General features: G+C 40.1%; 1 protein-coding gene across 1 annotated transcript in view; it reads right to left on the reverse strand.

Annotated features, from left to right (window-relative positions):
• LOC140163514 (uncharacterized) overlaps positions 1-17,024 on the reverse strand; it is a 38,158-nt gene that overhangs the window by 6,527 nt on the left and 14,607 nt on the right. The window contains 17 exon segments of the mRNA XM_072186828.1: positions 670-749; positions 2,096-2,275; positions 4,646-4,849; positions 5,191-5,253; positions 5,738-5,838; positions 6,788-6,928; positions 6,931-7,532; positions 7,938-8,152; positions 8,855-8,950; positions 9,990-10,240; positions 12,114-12,216; positions 13,043-14,477; positions 15,375-15,470; positions 15,792-15,887; positions 16,209-16,304; positions 16,487-16,582; positions 16,904-16,999. Coding sequence (XP_072042929.1) covers positions 670-749; positions 2,096-2,275; positions 4,646-4,849; positions 5,191-5,253; positions 5,738-5,838; positions 6,788-6,928; positions 6,931-7,532; positions 7,938-8,152; positions 8,855-8,950; positions 9,990-10,240; positions 12,114-12,216; positions 13,043-14,477; positions 15,375-15,470; positions 15,792-15,887; positions 16,209-16,304; positions 16,487-16,582; positions 16,904-16,999 — 3,951 coding nt within the window.

Raw genomic sequence — 17,024 nt, forward strand, 5'->3', positions numbered from 1 at the left:
TGATCCCTCCTTTTTTTTCTATGTAGATTTAACACACGATTCCCGCTGTTGTTTTGGTTCCACTTTAGCACCCCCCCGGTACACGCATGGAGGTCGCCATTTGAGGTTTTAGCACCCACTTTAGAGCCCGGCTACCTTGACTACGCGTTCAGCATCGCGTACAGTTCGCGTTCCCAACTGTCAATCATTGGAGGTCAATCACCTCGAGCTTGACAATGACTTGAACGCGGAGCATGGACGCGATATAGCCGGTAGAAATCGCGGTAGTGTTCCAGGCCTACGCGATGGCAGGGTAATGGCGGCTTCCATACTTTTATTACTTTTATAACGAGCTGTCATATCCCAATTTGTTTTATCTCTGGTCTTAGCTATTTGCTAGAATTTCCTACCTGATCATCTTTAAACTTAGGCGTGTAATTGTTTTGTTTTATATGATTGAAACAGCCTGTTTGTCCAAAGGGTCATTGGTCCAAAAAGGGGTAAAGTTAAGGTTTATGGAATGTTAGGTTATATAGGGTCAATGTTAGGGTTAGAATTAGTACTACAGTTGATGTTAGGGATAGGATTAGGCTAGGGTTATGTTTATGAATAGAGTTAGTGTTATGTTCTATTGGGTTCGGACTAATAAACCTTTTGGACTATTAACCTATAACCGTAAGATTCTCTTACCTATATGCATGTTTCCTACAAAACTGGAGTGTTTCATCACGGAAGAGCTCAGGTGGAGTAGATACCATCATTTGCATCGACTATGGAGAGAACACAAGGTAATATAGCAATTCATGTGGTGTCTCATATACTGGGTACATAGTATGGATTTAGCAAGCATAACTTATTCTTAGTCAGTGGGAGTAGTACATACTAAATTTCATTGGAACATGCTTGTCCAAATTGACATTATGTAGTGTGTTGTAGGTGTATGCCTTGCGTGTACATAAACTCCTCAACAAAAGTTTGGAAAGTTTTTTCAAGCAGCTGTATCTCAAATTATTTGTGACATATTCATACCGTGTTGCATATCAATGGATAGCTATAATACTCCCCTTTACAATGACACCCCAATTTGAAACAATAACATTTTTCACGGCTGAGTACACGCCTTGTGAATGTAGTGGGGTCTCAAACAGAATATGCCAAATTGAGCGTTATTCTGTGCAGCAAGCTGCAATCCCATATCTTCACAATCTGGAACCTAATGCAATCCTCCAAGATGACACCGCTCACCCCACAGAGCCACGGTAGTCAACGACTACCTACAGAATATGGGAGTAGAGCCAAAATGGCCTGCAATCAGGCCAGACCCGGGGGCCAGACCGCAATCCGATTGAACATTTGTGGGACCAGCTTGATCGTGCTGTACGTGCCAGAGAAGCCCATATGTAACCACATTGAATGACCTGCGACGAATCCTTGTTGAAGAATGGAATGCCATACCACAGTAACGTGTAACCAGGCCGGTGAGCAGCATGAGCAGAAGTGCACGACTATTGTGGCTGCCTATGGCTTTTCCATCCGCTATTGAGGTTAGTGGCGAGCGTTGTTTGAGCATAGAATAATGGTCAATTTGGCAAATTCTGTTTGAGACCCCACTACGTTCACAAGGCGTGTACTCAGCCGTGAAAAATGTTATTGTCTCAAATGGGGTGTCATTGTAACGGGGAGTATTGTAGCTACCCATAGATATGCAACACGATATGAATATGACACAAATAATTTGAGATACAGATGCTTGAAAAAACTTTCCAAACTTTTGTTGAGGAGTTTATGTGTGACTGAAGTTGTAACCAAGTTCTGTTCATTTTAGAATAAGGGGAGCATTCATGACAGTAACTTAATGTTTGCTAAGTTATTAGTTATTCAATGATATTTAACTGGTCCAATATTTTATCATAGTATTGCCTATCCTCTATCACACAGAGGACAGCAAACACAGCAATTCATATTGTTTATTCTCTAAATGTGTCCCCAAGAAAATACTGAAACCCCTTCTGAAATCCTGGTACAAAATCTTAGCAACAAATTCTAAAAGTGTAATATCATACACAATTACACACACAACCCCCCCCCACACACACACACCCCTATGTGTAAATACCTGTATCAACTTGAGCACTGCAGTTTCGTTGTACATTCTGCTATTCTCCGATCCTTGATGTGAGCCTCTGTGCTTCTCATACCCTGCTTCATTGTAATATGGTTCCCTAACTAATATAAGGCCTTGTATGGACACTAACACTTGCAGTAGGTTGGATTTGGAAGTCCACATCTCATTACCCTTGATGAAAAAAAGATGAAAAAAAGATGAAAATGATTAGTCGCTTTATGGTGAGTCACCCTGTATGTATGAGGATAAGTCATAAACATCCATTACCTACTTTATACCAAGTTTAGCCTAGAGCTGGTGCAAACATCTGTCAGAATGCCAAAGTTTAGCATTTGCTGAATATGTTGACATTCCTCTAGACAAAAACACACAATAAGTAAAGATATTGCCATTTCAGACACCACACTTACTACGTATTCCTTCCAAAAATTGTTTCTTGTCCGGATAATCTCAGAGTCTGTTTACATTAAGAGAAATCAACTTGAATTGCAACATCGAATTGAAATTATAAATAAGGATTAGCATAAATTATTTCTTTCAGGATTTACACCAAGTACAGAACAGTAGTCGAGTGATTATTGGTGTGACAACAGGCTTTTACGTACAGTACATCGCCGTACACAAAAATATTTTATCCGATGGCGAAATCACCAGTCACACAAAAGATTTGGGGTGGGGAACAAACATGCAGCAGATCAGTACAGTTCGATCAGCAGAGTTTGACAGAATGAGTAAGGAACACAAACCGAACGTTGAACGGACAAAGCGCACGCATACCAGGTGTTTACCGGACACAACAAACATCCACCAGGTGCATGACAAACACAAGACCGTATAAAGAAATCTGATCATATTTCCGGCATCTTAAAACAACTACAATGGTTACGTATCCACAAACGCATCATTTGCAAGATTCTACTTCTCACATACAAAGCCGTCAATGGTCAGTCACCAGAATATATCGCTGAACTTGTTTCTTTTATAATCCACCTCGGTCACTTCGTTCTAGCTCACAATGCCAACTTGTTTCACCAAGATTTTCAACTTCTTATGCTAAGCGTGCCTTCTTAGTTGCAGCTCCCACACTATGGAATAAGTTACCAATTCACATTCGTCAAGCACATTCTCTGAACTCATTCAAATCCCAACTCAAAAGTCACTTGTTTATTTCAAATGTCATTTAATTTGTAAAGTGTATTTATCTTTGCAGATTTAAGTTGTTAGATCTATTGTATGTAGTGTAAGTTTGTAGTTAAGAATTATTTTCTTGTTTGTAATGCACTTAAAAGCGCCTCCATATTTTTATTATTATTATTATTATAATAGGCAACCGCATTGTCTATCAGACCAGAATTCAAATGTCGTTCACATCGTACATCGTGTATGCAATATTTTATTCATCACCATGCCTAGAGGATCCAAAGCCAGGGGGAAGGCTCAGCCAAAGGGGAGGGGAAGAGGATACAAATACAGGCCTTCAAGCTCTAGTTCTGCTGAACAGAAGGAGGTTGTGAGGCTAGCAGACCCACTTCCAGGACTGCAGAAAGACAGCCACAAATGCCATCATCACATCACATCTGATGCAGGTGAAGGGCAGCTGTAGATACAGGGCTAGCAGATGCAGGACCAGCAGATGCAGGGCCATCAGATGTTGGGTCAGTCACTACTAAGTCAAAAAGGTCCAAGAAAAGTTGCCACTTAAAGGATGAGGATGAGGAGGCTCTGGTGATAGAGAGGATGGAGGCAAACCACATACTCTGGAACTCAAGAAAGACAGCCACAACCGCCATCATCACACAAGATTTTTTAAGGCAACAATTTGTTTTTTGCTGCCAAAGAGAATTTTTTTTTTATGCAAAGTTGGGAGGGGGAATTATTTTTTTTACTCATCAGTGAGCGAAGCTTGCGCTTTTATATGATGTGGTGTGATCAATTTCTGTTCCCTCCCCTGCATGTACCCTGCATATATTCGGTATTATCCTGCATGTATACTGTATCCATCAAATCAGTTCTGGCCGTTTTGTCCGATTTCCATTCGTTTCTCTATGTGTTGTGGCTGGTAATAATCCTACAGGTGTCCTATGTATATATGTCCGATATATATTCGTTCAACGTCCGGCAAATCTGTCATATGTTTGCCAGTAATGCATCTGCCGCCAGCACCAAAGAACTCTCCCCAAGATCTACAGCATATAAACTACAGAAAACGAACGAGCTCAGAAAATATACCGGGCAATAAGAACACACATTGGACAACTACCGAACATGTGTATTGCAGCACACTCCGTTTCAAGTTTTGTGCATGAACAAAACTTGCCGACGGACTTAACAAACATCACCTAAAAAAACTCATTTCGCGGAGGATATCAGGACAAAAAATAAAATAAAAAGAACATTGACAAACAACAACGGATTGACTAAAATACTATCTGTTTCTTGTACGTAGGGCCCATTAGACGATGTGTGACTAATGCATAAATGTTAACCATTTTCAGATTTCGTAGTAAAATTGTCATGTAAGTTGACAACCAAAATAATTACCTTCCCTGTCCATGTTCCCAGAAGACTGACACACACTTTACCATCGTTGTACAGGTTAGGATTCAGCCGACCGCTGCAGTACGAATGGAAATGCATTATGGGTGGCGACCTTGGGTAATCCGGAGGTAATCGCACATCAAAGAAAAACAACCCGTCTTCGTAGGGAGTGTTGTCGGGGCCTTCAAAAAGTACTGAGAATAAATCCTGTGGTAAGAAAAAAAATTAATATACTCAAATTATGACATATTTGTGTAAGTGATTTCAATTAAAAATGTATCAGAGAACTACAACTCTTACGTAACCTAACTGAAGAGGGCTGCAGAGGTACATCTGTATCACCCTCCCCACAACAAAAACTTTTTTATTTTTAAAGATCACTGCCTTAGTGAAACTGTAATACAAGTGCCATTTTGGAGCTTACAGTTAAGAGGTTCATAAGGTTTTTGTGGTTACATGTACATCCCTGAAGAGTAATATAAAGGATTGTACACTGGGTAAAAATTAATGAGCAACCAAAGAATGTAAACTGCAAAATGTGTTCTTACCATTCTATCTGAGAATGCTTTCACTATGATTCCTTGTGGTAAGGAGGTTTGTAAGACTTTCATCTGCAGAAAAGAATTGTACAGTAGACACAGTTAAGAATTGGTATAAACTGCAAACACACAACAAGACTCGGTACATTAGGATACCATTGACGTCAACACACTGAGGCCGCTGTTTCATATATTTATCTAGACAGTGTCTTTAGTTGGAAGCATTAGCTTACAAGTTTCTGGTGCATTTTTGGTTCTCTGTGTTTAATTCTCCACTATGATTTTTGCTTCTTGGCTGCAATTTACCACTCAAATGATATAATTAGTTTTGTTCAAGGCTTAGTTCTCTCCTTCTTGACAAATTTTTCTTCTACAGCAACATTACTGTTTGTGGCAACATACAAGCATATGCAAAATGTCAATCCCTATCCTGGCCTTTGAATATTTCTGATTAGACATTACATTTTGAAATTGAGCCTCATCACAGGTCATTGCTGAACATCTGTTCAATGTAACTTAAAATAACCAATTTATCACTAAGAATAATAAGGTTTACCTCTTTTCTAATACTGGAGGCAAAGGTTTTGGGATCATCGGGAGTGAAGGTAGCTGACTTGAAGTTATGAGTACTGGGTACCTCTTCCATCAAAATGAAATCTGTCCAGAGAGAAAATATAACAAGAGCATTGTAAATGTGTTTTAATTCATATGCCTTATAACCATTTTTGCATTAAACTGAAAAAATAATTACTGTAATCCAATACAATATTGAAAACCATATAAAGAGTGAGAGCTAATCATCAATGCAGCAGACTAAGGTGCCAGAAACATATTTGTTCGATCTTTGGATCAATCGTCGATGCTGCTTCGATGCATGTTATTAATGAGCTATCAACTAATTAATCAGAATTAACACTAAATTTATGTTGGACAATATCAGTACTGGCACAAATTACTATTTTATCACAATTAATAATGGTAAATTAATTGATTTCATAAATAATAAGGATCAACCACGCATCGATGGTCGATCGAAAGATCAAACTAATTTGTTTCTATTGCCTAACACAGTAATGGAATAAGAATGTGTATTGTCATATTAGCAGGGACTGGGAGCTTGCAACTGGGTTACTTGGAGACAGTAATTTCTGTAGAGAAAAAAAATTGAAATCCGATGCATGCTCCTGAACCAACCCGGGTTTGCAATTATGTGATATAATTTGAAAAAAAAAACAGATTTGTGCTTTCTTTGTTCATGACTTCCTATTCAAACAAACACCAAACCGAGACTATTAAGTCCCAAGGGAATTGCAGTGTCTTAACATCTGTGATCACAAGATGACATAACCTGGTCATCAAAAACTCTGAAAAGTGAGTAAAATATTGGATTTGACAATCAAAAAATCACCAATCACTTCTTCATTGCTTAAAAAATTTGAAACACCACAAGTCATCTGACAATAATATTCAACAGGCCACATATAATAAACACCACCTTTTGATCCGCACAGGCAGCAGGCACGGATCAAAATTAAGCTCATTTTAAAGTCAATAGAGTGACTACATGTAAAGCTTCATTTCCATACTCCCTGAATGTACTACTTACTGCCAGTTTTGTGGTCCTCATCTGACGTTGCTCCTTCACAACCGCTGGTTTTATTGCACTGCTCGACTCGCTCTTCTTTTTCTCCAATTTGGCATTGTCTATAGAGGCGCTTCCTCCATAGGAGGAATACTAGTATTATCACACATTAGTGGATGCTAGTGCATCCTCTTTGGAATCAACCGCAGGTGTCGCTAACGAACCCATTTCAACATCTTGCTCAATTTTGCTATCCGCGGTGAGTTTAGTGTCCGTATCACTTTTACCCGCATTCTCTACAATCTTCTCATCTTCCATGACATGTTTAGTACCACCCTCCTCCTCGCACCCATCTTGTTTCCTCCTCTCCTCCTCCTCGTCCTTCCCAATAACCAGGAACCTCTTCCTGTTCAACAAAGAGTTTGCAGCTGTGCACAACTGGTTCATCTTATCCTCGATATCGCTCAGCTGCGCTAACGTCTGACTGCCAAGATCCTTCTCCAGTTGTGCTTTATCCATGGTAGCAATAGATGAGAAGGAAGCAGCAGCAGGTTCTTTGTCATCAGGAACATCTTTGTCAGATGTGGTACAGATGGCAGCAGCAGCTGTGGCTCCTTTGGCTTCTTCTGGGATATCTTTGGCATGTTGGTCTGCGTCGTCTGTTACAGGTGATTCTTGTATTTCCTTAACCTGCTCCATAGGGGCAAGTTTTTCTGCTTTCTTGATTTTCTCTTCTTCTTCCTTTGCTGCTGCTTCTTCAATACTGATACTGAAAAATATATGAGTGCAACATGAAAAAACGTTACAAGGGTTCACTTGGAATGTTTGATTATTTGAAAAGATAAAAGCGTGGTGATTTGCTTTACTGCTTATCAAATTTTAGAAGTGTGACCATCCATCACAAAGAGACTGTAATGTCGGCAGATCCACTTTTGAGATATGGTCCATTGAACATTTTGATGAACAATAAAAAACAAAGAATTTCTCAACCATTTCATTGATTTTTTACTGCCTTCCTAACAAGCAATATGGACATGTAATATATCATTGTAATTTGCAAAGCTTATTTTCAGTACACAAATACACAAACAATGCAAATGCTGCATATAAAATCAAAATCTCTGGTGAAACCAAAAACTGGTGAATTCAAGAAGTTAATACAACATCCTCATACCTAGTTGACATAGTTCCTTCTGACTTTGTATCCTGTTCCCCTTCTCCAGATTGAGATGATGCTGTTGACAAGGAAGCACTTGCTGTCTCCCAGCTGCTGTCCGACTCCGACCCAGACTTGGATCCATGAGCTGTCTTTTCCTTCTTGCTGCCATTTAGTTCCTCCCATTCTTCTTCGTCATTGCCGTAAACTGACCATTCGTCTGAATCAGAATCCTAGTAGAGGAGTGGAATGGGAGTACAATTATAATTAGTTACACATCCTGCTACCGTATTATGCTGAACATCAAGAGAGTAGACAGAGTACCAAATACTACCATCTACAATCTGACAGAGACAGCGCCACTTGTTGAGAAAGCCAGGACTCGTCAACTGAAATTTGTAGGGCATATACTTCACTTGCCTGACGATGAGCCAGTAAAAGGGTATGCATTGTATGTCCCAACTCATGGCAAGAGGAAACCCGGACGGCAACGAACCTTGTTCTGGAAATACATCCAGTGTCTTTTGGGGGATACGGACAGAGTGTTGAGTCAAGGTCAACTATCAGCAATGGCTCAAGACCGATGTAGCTGGAGGAAACTTGTAGTCACCTCTTCTGTAGCCGAAGGATGGTGATGATGACTATTATCCGTTTCCAGCTACCTCATTCATGTTGTCAGGGGTGGGATGTTGATCAAAGGGGATTCATGAGGATTATATAAATTAGTAATCTACATATCTGAAGCACACTTATAGTGATTTTATCCAGCAAAATCTTATTACAACTTATCCAAAGGTCCAGTGAAATTAATTATAGTGCAGCTGAAGGACATTACACTTAAAACCATCAAATGTCATATCATTACTTATGGGAGTTTGAATTGTAAAAACTAAAATTTATGTGATCTGGGCAGAGCACCTGATTATGTCACTCACCTCATCAAGTTTATAGAGATCCTGTGGTAACACATTGCTCTCTGTGTTGTCTACCCACGCCACAAAAATAGTACCATCTGTGTTCACCCACCGCACCTGTACAAGTGTAACAAAACAATGACAATAATTATACATAGGCTGATTTGATCATAATTAGACTGTTGCATGAAACATGTAAACCTGTCCCAACAGGGTAAATTGCTATCTCCTTTATCCTTGGTGTCTACTGCTAGCACCGTACCATACCGAATTCCACAGCCTTGTTGTGCAATAAGAAATATACAATATATCTTCTTTTCGATGTCTGATTTTGTCTTGATGAGACTGCTTTCACATTTGCCATTTGTCCACACCATATGTGTACATCCATGAACGATGCACTTGGCAGCTGCTACATGTGCCTCATTTCACATAATAGCTAGGAATAAATACCAGACTCATCTCAAGTGGAGGTCACTTCAAATCATCCCTAAGTGACATGGTTATGGTATGTTCTCTGTATTAATAAGCCATGTGACTTGGGGATGATATAAAGTGACCCCTACTTGAAATGAGTCTGGTATTTATTCCCAGTTATTATGTGAAATGAGACACATGTAGCAGCTGACAAGTGCATCCTTTTGATATGGATGTACACATATGTAACGCACCTCTGCTGGTTCCAGATATCTAAATTTTCATGAATGTTTCGGCTGAATAGAGTAATCCACAATTGGATAATTCACTCCTTGCAAAGGTCATTGACTTTGTGGATATAGTGCTTTGAACTGATATCAACATGCAGAGATGCCAGTCAGTGTTGTCAAAAAATCTTGGAATGGCAAAAATTTCCTGAAAAATGTACTTTGCCTAAACGTCTGTACAGGATCATCTGAGTAAAATTTCCTGAAATCGGGGAAATATCCTGAAGACTGGCAACACTGAACATGAATTTGAAAACAAATTTTTGTTCCATTGTTCCAGTGTTTCTAAACACTTCCATTCATGATGTTGTCAAGGCTGACCATGCACATGGTGGAAGCTTGCAAGGGGAAATGTGACCAGTTCCAGTAATCAATCTGATGTGAACCTGTTAGAGTGCAAATATGAACCGTGGTACAATTACGGCAAAACATTTCAATGCCAACAACCTTACCTGTCCTGCGCAAGACTGTTCATCAGGCGTCTGTGGCGTCCCGGCGTGACTCGTCGCTATTCTTACGACAACATCCCCAACATTGAATGTGAAATCGGGGTGAGGGTTGAGCTCGTACACGCTGACCTCCTCACGATTTAGGTTCTCTGGTAAGGGATTGAGCAGAGTGGGTCTCCTAATCCACTGTACTAGGCAGGTCCTCTCTTTGTGATCAGCTTTGCAAACCAAGCCATACATATTCTCCATATCTTCTGCAAAAAAATCAACATAAATACTTTGCATGTTTCTCAACTATAGATATCATAATACTAATCATGGCGTGTCCGTCCATCCGTCCGCGCGCTATCGCATGCGTCTGGCTCGCTAATGCGTGCTCGCGGTGCGTATCGCGTAGTGCACGGTGTACCGGATAGCATTACAGTGTGGCTATAAATCGTGCAGGTGCATCTCATCGGATCAATAGGCCTATTTTCAACACATATTTCAATACGGCACACGTGCAGAGGCCTATTTAATACAGCAGAACATGTCTATTTCGGGGTGCAATATAATGTGGAGAAACTTAAACCCTAACCTATTACCCGTTATATTAGGCCTAATTGCGTTCACATTTATCACAATTGATTTATTACTTTAGCATGTTTTGTAACGGCCTACATCCAGATACTAATGTCTATTTCGGGGTGCAATATAATGTGGAGAAACTTAAACCCTAACCTATTACCCGTTATATTAGGCCTAATTGCGTTCACATTTATCACAATTGATTTATTACTTTAGCATGATTGTGTACACGCTTCAAGTATGTACAGACACAACAGATACATTCCACCATGGCCAACAGGAACTTCAAATAACTGTACATAGCAACAGGTGAAAGCTACAATCCTGGCCCCCAACTCAACCCAAAATTGACAACCATGAGAGTTATCAAATAGCGTGGAAATGGGGTAATTTTTTTCCCAGTAGCAAGGACCGTGAAATTGGCAAAATAGGGGGGGTATTTAAGTTGGACTGTCTGCGAAATTTGACTGTCAAATCAGCAAAATAGGGGTATTTAATTTGTACTGTCCCGCAAAATTTGGATAAAAGGGTACTTGAGAAAATCTGGTAATTTTATGGCAATATTTAGTGTCATTGAAAATGGGTGTTTGAAATTCTAGTCATTGAAAACCACAAAAAAGGGGTTGTTTTGGGCCAAATTTTGTCCTCGATTTTGTATGAAAAGGGGGTAAATGTGTTGAAAAATCAACTCTCATGGTTGCCAACTTTTGTGTTGAGTTGGGGGGCCGGGGCTACAATGTATTAAGTTTTTTCTCAAAGTAGGCAAATGGGCATCAATTAAAGCTATTGTGTATTAGAATTAAGCTTGTCAGTAAACAGAATACACAATACACATTTGGCACACATATAGGTGCTGTGTTTTGTTCACCATATCATTCCACCATGTTTGAATAATGTAAAGACACTGGGTCATTTTAAAAGTTTTCCCTTTGAGATGGGATTATTCAAGAGAATAGCAGCCACAAACCAGAAAGCTTTTATGTTGAAGTATACCAATAGGCCCTCTACCAATTATTAGGCATAATACACACCCCCCACACACACCTCCCCAGACAAACTACTACCTACACCAATCTCTAACCACGGCGTTAGGTAAAGTCATATTTCCATGGTGACTTTGACCGGGTGGCAGGAGTTACTAGACGCAGAGAAATAGAAGCCCCTCAACGCATACATGTCTGAAAAGAAAGACGCTTGTTTGTATCCTTGCCAAAACTGTTGCTATGTAGTGCAGGGTTGTCGCTAGGGAATTTTTAGTGCCGGGTGGTATTTGAGGAAATTTTAAGTGAAATTGACAATTTTATTGAAAATTGCCTAAATTTGCCCAAATTCTATGTGACTTTGCAATTTTTGACACTTGAGTACTGGGTGCTAGAGTTAAAATTGTTTATCAGTGGTGGGCTCTAAATCTGAGAGCCGGGATCTGCCGCCTGCCACCGCCCTCCGTAGTTACATCCCTGATGTAGTGTCAACTTCACTACGCGCACCAAAGTTAGTGGTCTAGATAGTAGTAGTCTGGGCACACATTACTCTTTTCATAGTGAACACATATATACATACCATTACTTTTCGTGACAAAATCCCCTGGGAAGAATTCCAACTCGTCCAGCTGGTGCGCAGGAAACAACTCAGCTGATACCAAGTTCTTTTCATGGTTACCATCCTACGGGTAAGAACATACAAAGCATGTAATGTTGAATATGTACAGATATTCAAATGTAGCACAGAAATATATTTTCCTTGTATTATGAACCAAAGTGAAGAAAACACAAAAAATTGTTTTGAGATCTTGGCATTATAAGAACATTTTAAGGGGGTACTACACCCATCGATAAATTTGTGTTTATTTTTGCATTTTTCTCAAAAACTAATAACACAGTGGTAACAAAAGTTATGTATATTATAGGGGCAAGGAATCCAATTACTACACTGGAATTTCAATGACCCAAGACAAGCGGTTTGTTATTTATGATTAGAAATGAGGTACCGCTAGGATGTACCTCATTTCCTATCATATACTGAACCGCTTGTCTTGAGTCACTGAAATTTCAGTGTAGTAATTGGATTCCTTGTCCCAATAATATACATAACTTTTGTTACCAGTGTGTTATTAGTTTTTGAGAAAAATACAAAAATAGTCACAAATTTACCACAGGGGTGTAGTATCCCCTTAAAGGTTGCTATTATTGATTCTGCTGCTACCAAAAGAAGAACTGTGTGATAAAATTTTAGGGCAAACGGTCAATATAAAGAACCAGTTTACGTAAAAGAAAAATAATTGTGATATCATCACATGCTGATCCCACCTTCGTTGAATGACTTGGGCCAAAAATGGCCGTTTTTAATTTCGTAGCTAAAAAAACCATTTAAGCAAAATCTGGGTCGGCTGACCCGTAGAACAGGTTTTTTTATCTTGTCCCCTTTTATGATTGTTTGCCAGTTTATGAATTGCATCACAGCTGGCATTGCATTGAGTAATGTTCCCCTACCTGCCACATGACATCGACCAACGTCCATGTATGCGTCACCTCTGTACATACTCTCTCACCAACTTCCAGTGGCTTTGGAGGAGGGCGCTTTTTAGTTAACAATCTGGGTTGCTGATTTCTGTTATGTCTCAACAGTCGACTAGAAACTACTTTTGGTCTTGAGCGTGTCCCTTTTGCCGATGCGTTGGAGCCAATGGAGCCGGTGTTGCTACCAGCGTCATCGTCATCATCTTCATCGTCTGTAAAACAGTCATCGGATGACTCAGCATTCTCCTCCTTTTTACCTTGGTTCTTACTTTTACGATTATCGGCAAGAATTTGCAGCACACCAATCGTTTTCTTCCCGCCTTTCAGCAGACCTTCGGTCAGATTTATCTGCTCATTCAGACGATCACGCGATTCCAATAACCTGGTCACATGACCACTTATCTCTTTGGCTGATTCGCTGCTGGCACGCTGCAGCAACGGCTTAAAACTGTCCGCTATTTTCACAATGCTTTCCGAGGCCTCGCAGAGGTCGCTATGCAAGGCGCTTAACAAGTCCACATCCCTCGTGAGATCCGACCTCAGCACATTAGCCCTATCGTGCAACACTTCTGTCTGACTTTGCACTGCTTCAAATTCTTTACACTGCTCAACAAATTTGCTTTTACCCAACATCAATTTCAACACGTCGTCATTCTTAGTACTGCTGCTATTGTCATCACCGATTTTCTCACCAGTTTCCACACTTTCATCCACTCCAGCAGCTTGCTTATCATCAGTGGCGTCAACCCTGTCAGTATTTACTACATGTTCACTCCCTGAATCAAGACCATGAGCACAAGGCGCTGATGAGTCATCTTCCGAATGCTCTTTGACACTGCCATGGCAATTACCCGTATCACCAATATCTACGTTAGTACCGCTCTGACTATTAACTACAAGTTCGCAATCTACATTTGTACCGCTGCTACTACTAGTAACATGTACTTTGTCTTTATCCTCCAATAATTTATCCTCTGCTTTGCTATTTGGTTTTCCAAAGGCGTCTCTACATATACTCTTGTCCACATCAGTACCACTGTTTTGCACACCTAGAACACCATTTTTATTCACATCTGTACCGCTTTGACTACCCGTAACATGAATAACGTCACTGTCAGTTGTTGGGATTTCAAATGACTTATCCTCTACTTTGCCAATACATTCGTTGGAGGCTTCTTTACATATACCCGCTTGGACATCAGGTTTGCCGGTGTCTACATTGGTTTCAATTAGCTGTGAATTGACAGAGTTCTGCTGTGCTACTAGAGTAGGAGGTGGTTTAATGAAGCATGCTGGGGAGCCACGGGGCACTGGCTGTGGATATTTCAAGCTGTCTGATTTCACCGTAAACATGGCCTTGTCGCCGATCTGGATGCTTGCTGCTACAAAGAAGTTCAACGGCCTCACTCTGAAATAAACAGAGAGGAAGAAGGTAAATGGGCTATTCACACCCTATGGAAAACATGACCTTAATCTCACATACCGGGAATGTACATGTCAAATGGAGGCACTGATTCAGATTTCCCCATTTGAAATTCACACTCCCAGTGTGGGAGATTAATGTCATGTGACTGTGACAATTATATATATGAGAATAAGAAACAAATCAACACACTCTCTCCGTGTCAGTGACATCAGTAACTTATAATTTGGTTCACCTCAAGTTCGGTAGTGACGTTATTGCTTCTTTGCGTTTGCGCTGCAAGCGTGCCGACAAACCACCCATGTACGCTTGCGTGTACACTCAGCGCATTTAACTTTATGCGTGCGATTTGATACTGCGGCGAGGCGAAATACGCATGTACGTCACTACCAAACTTCAGGTGAACCAAATTATAGAAACCAGTAATTAAAATTAAAGAGAGACAAGGGACGCCACCAACTTCCACCCACCTATGACTCGTTCATCAATTTATCTGACCAGCGAAGGTTGCAACACCTGTTGCTACTTTCAGTCAGATCAATGAACTAGTTTCCCACTACCACTAATCCTATCATCAGTCGGCATTGAAGACCAGTGGATGCTGGTCACAGACCACCAACCTCCACTATGTAAGTCGTGAGAACTTAACTTTTCTCAAAACAGAAATTATCCTATATCTTAAATATTCTACATAGCTTTTTAAGTTTGCCAATTGTTTATTGACCACATAAACCCATACTTACTGTGGCAGACTTCCTTCAGGCACCTTCCTTGCTGGTGGCTACATGTCTTCATCTTTAATCTTGCCATCCATATCACTCATACCTTTACATAATCCTCTAGTTTGTCAATTGTTTATTGACCACATAAACTCATACTTACTGTGGTAGACTTCCTTCAGGTACTTTCCTTGCAGGTGGCTGCATGTCTTCATCTTTAATCTTGCCATCCATATCACTCATACCTTTACATAATCCTCTAGTTTGTCAATTGTTTATTGACCACATAAACTCATACTTACTGTGGTAGACTTCCTTCCGGTACTTTCCTTGCAGGTGGCTGCATGTCTTCATCTTTAATCTTACCATCCATATCACTCATACCCTTACATAATCCTCTAGTTTGTCAATTGTCTATTGACCACATAAACTCATACTTACTGTGGTAGACTTCCTTCAGGTACTTTCCTTGCAGGTGGCTACATGTCTTCATCTTTAATCTTGCCATCCATATCACTCATACCCTTACATAATCCTCTAGTTTGTCAATTGTTTATTGACCACATAAACCCATACTTACTGTGGTAGACTTCCTTCCGGTACTTTCCTTGCAGGTGGCTGCATGTCTTCATCTTTAATCTTGCCATCCATATCACTCATACCCTTACATAATCCTCTAGTTTGTCAATTGTCTATTGACCACATAAAGCCATACTTACTGTGGTAGACTTCCTTCAGGTACTTTCCTTGCTGGTGGCTACATGTCTTCATCTTTAATCTTGCCATCCATATCACTCATACCCTTACATAATCCTCTAGTTTGTCAATTGTCTATTGACCACATAAACTCATACTTACTGTGGTAGACTTCCTTCAGGTACTTTCCTTGCTGGTGGCTGCATGTCTTCATCTTTAATCTTGCCATCCATATCACTCATACCCTTACATAATCCTCTAGTTTGTCAATTGTCTATTGACCACATAAACTCATACTTACTGTGGTAGACTTCCTTCCGGTACTTTCCTTGCAGGTGGCTGCATGTCTTCATCTTTAATCTTGCCATCCATATCACTCATACCCTTACATAATCCTCTAGTTTGTCAATTGTTTATTGACCACATAAACTCATACTTACTGTGGCAGACTTCCTTCAGGTACTTTCCTTGCTGGTGGCTGCATGTCTTCATCTTTAATCTTGCCATCCATATCACTCATACCCTTACATAATCCTCTAGTTTGCCAGTTGTCTATTGACCACATAAACTCATACTTACTGTGGCAGACTTCCTTCAGGTACTTTCCTTGCTGGTGGCTGCATGTCTTCATCTTTAATCTTGCCATCCATATCACTCATACCTTTACATAATCCTCTAGTTTGTCAATTGTCTATTGACCACATAAACTCATACTTACTGTGGTAGACTTCCTTCCGGTACTTTCCTTGCTGGTGGCTGCATGTCTTCATCTTTAATCTTGCCATCCATATCACTCATACCCTTACATAATCCTCTAGTTTGTCAATTGTCTATTGACCACATAAACTCATACTTACTGTGGTAGACTTCCTTCCGGTACTTTCCTTGCTGGTGGCTACATGTCTTCATCTTTAATCTTGCCATCCATATCACTCATACCCTTACATAATCCTCTAGTTTGTCAATTGTCTATTGACCACATAAACTCATACTTACTGTGGTAGACTTCCTTCAGGTACTTTCCTTGCTGGTGGCTGCATGTCTTCATCTTTAATCTTGCCATCCATATCACTCATACCCTTACATAATCCTCTAGTTTGTCAATTGTCTATTGACC

This window comes from Amphiura filiformis, chromosome 11, assembly GCF_039555335.1.
Source record: "Amphiura filiformis chromosome 11, Afil_fr2py, whole genome shotgun sequence".
Classification (NCBI taxonomy): Eukaryota; Metazoa; Echinodermata; class Ophiuroidea; order Amphilepidida; family Amphiuridae; genus Amphiura; species Amphiura filiformis.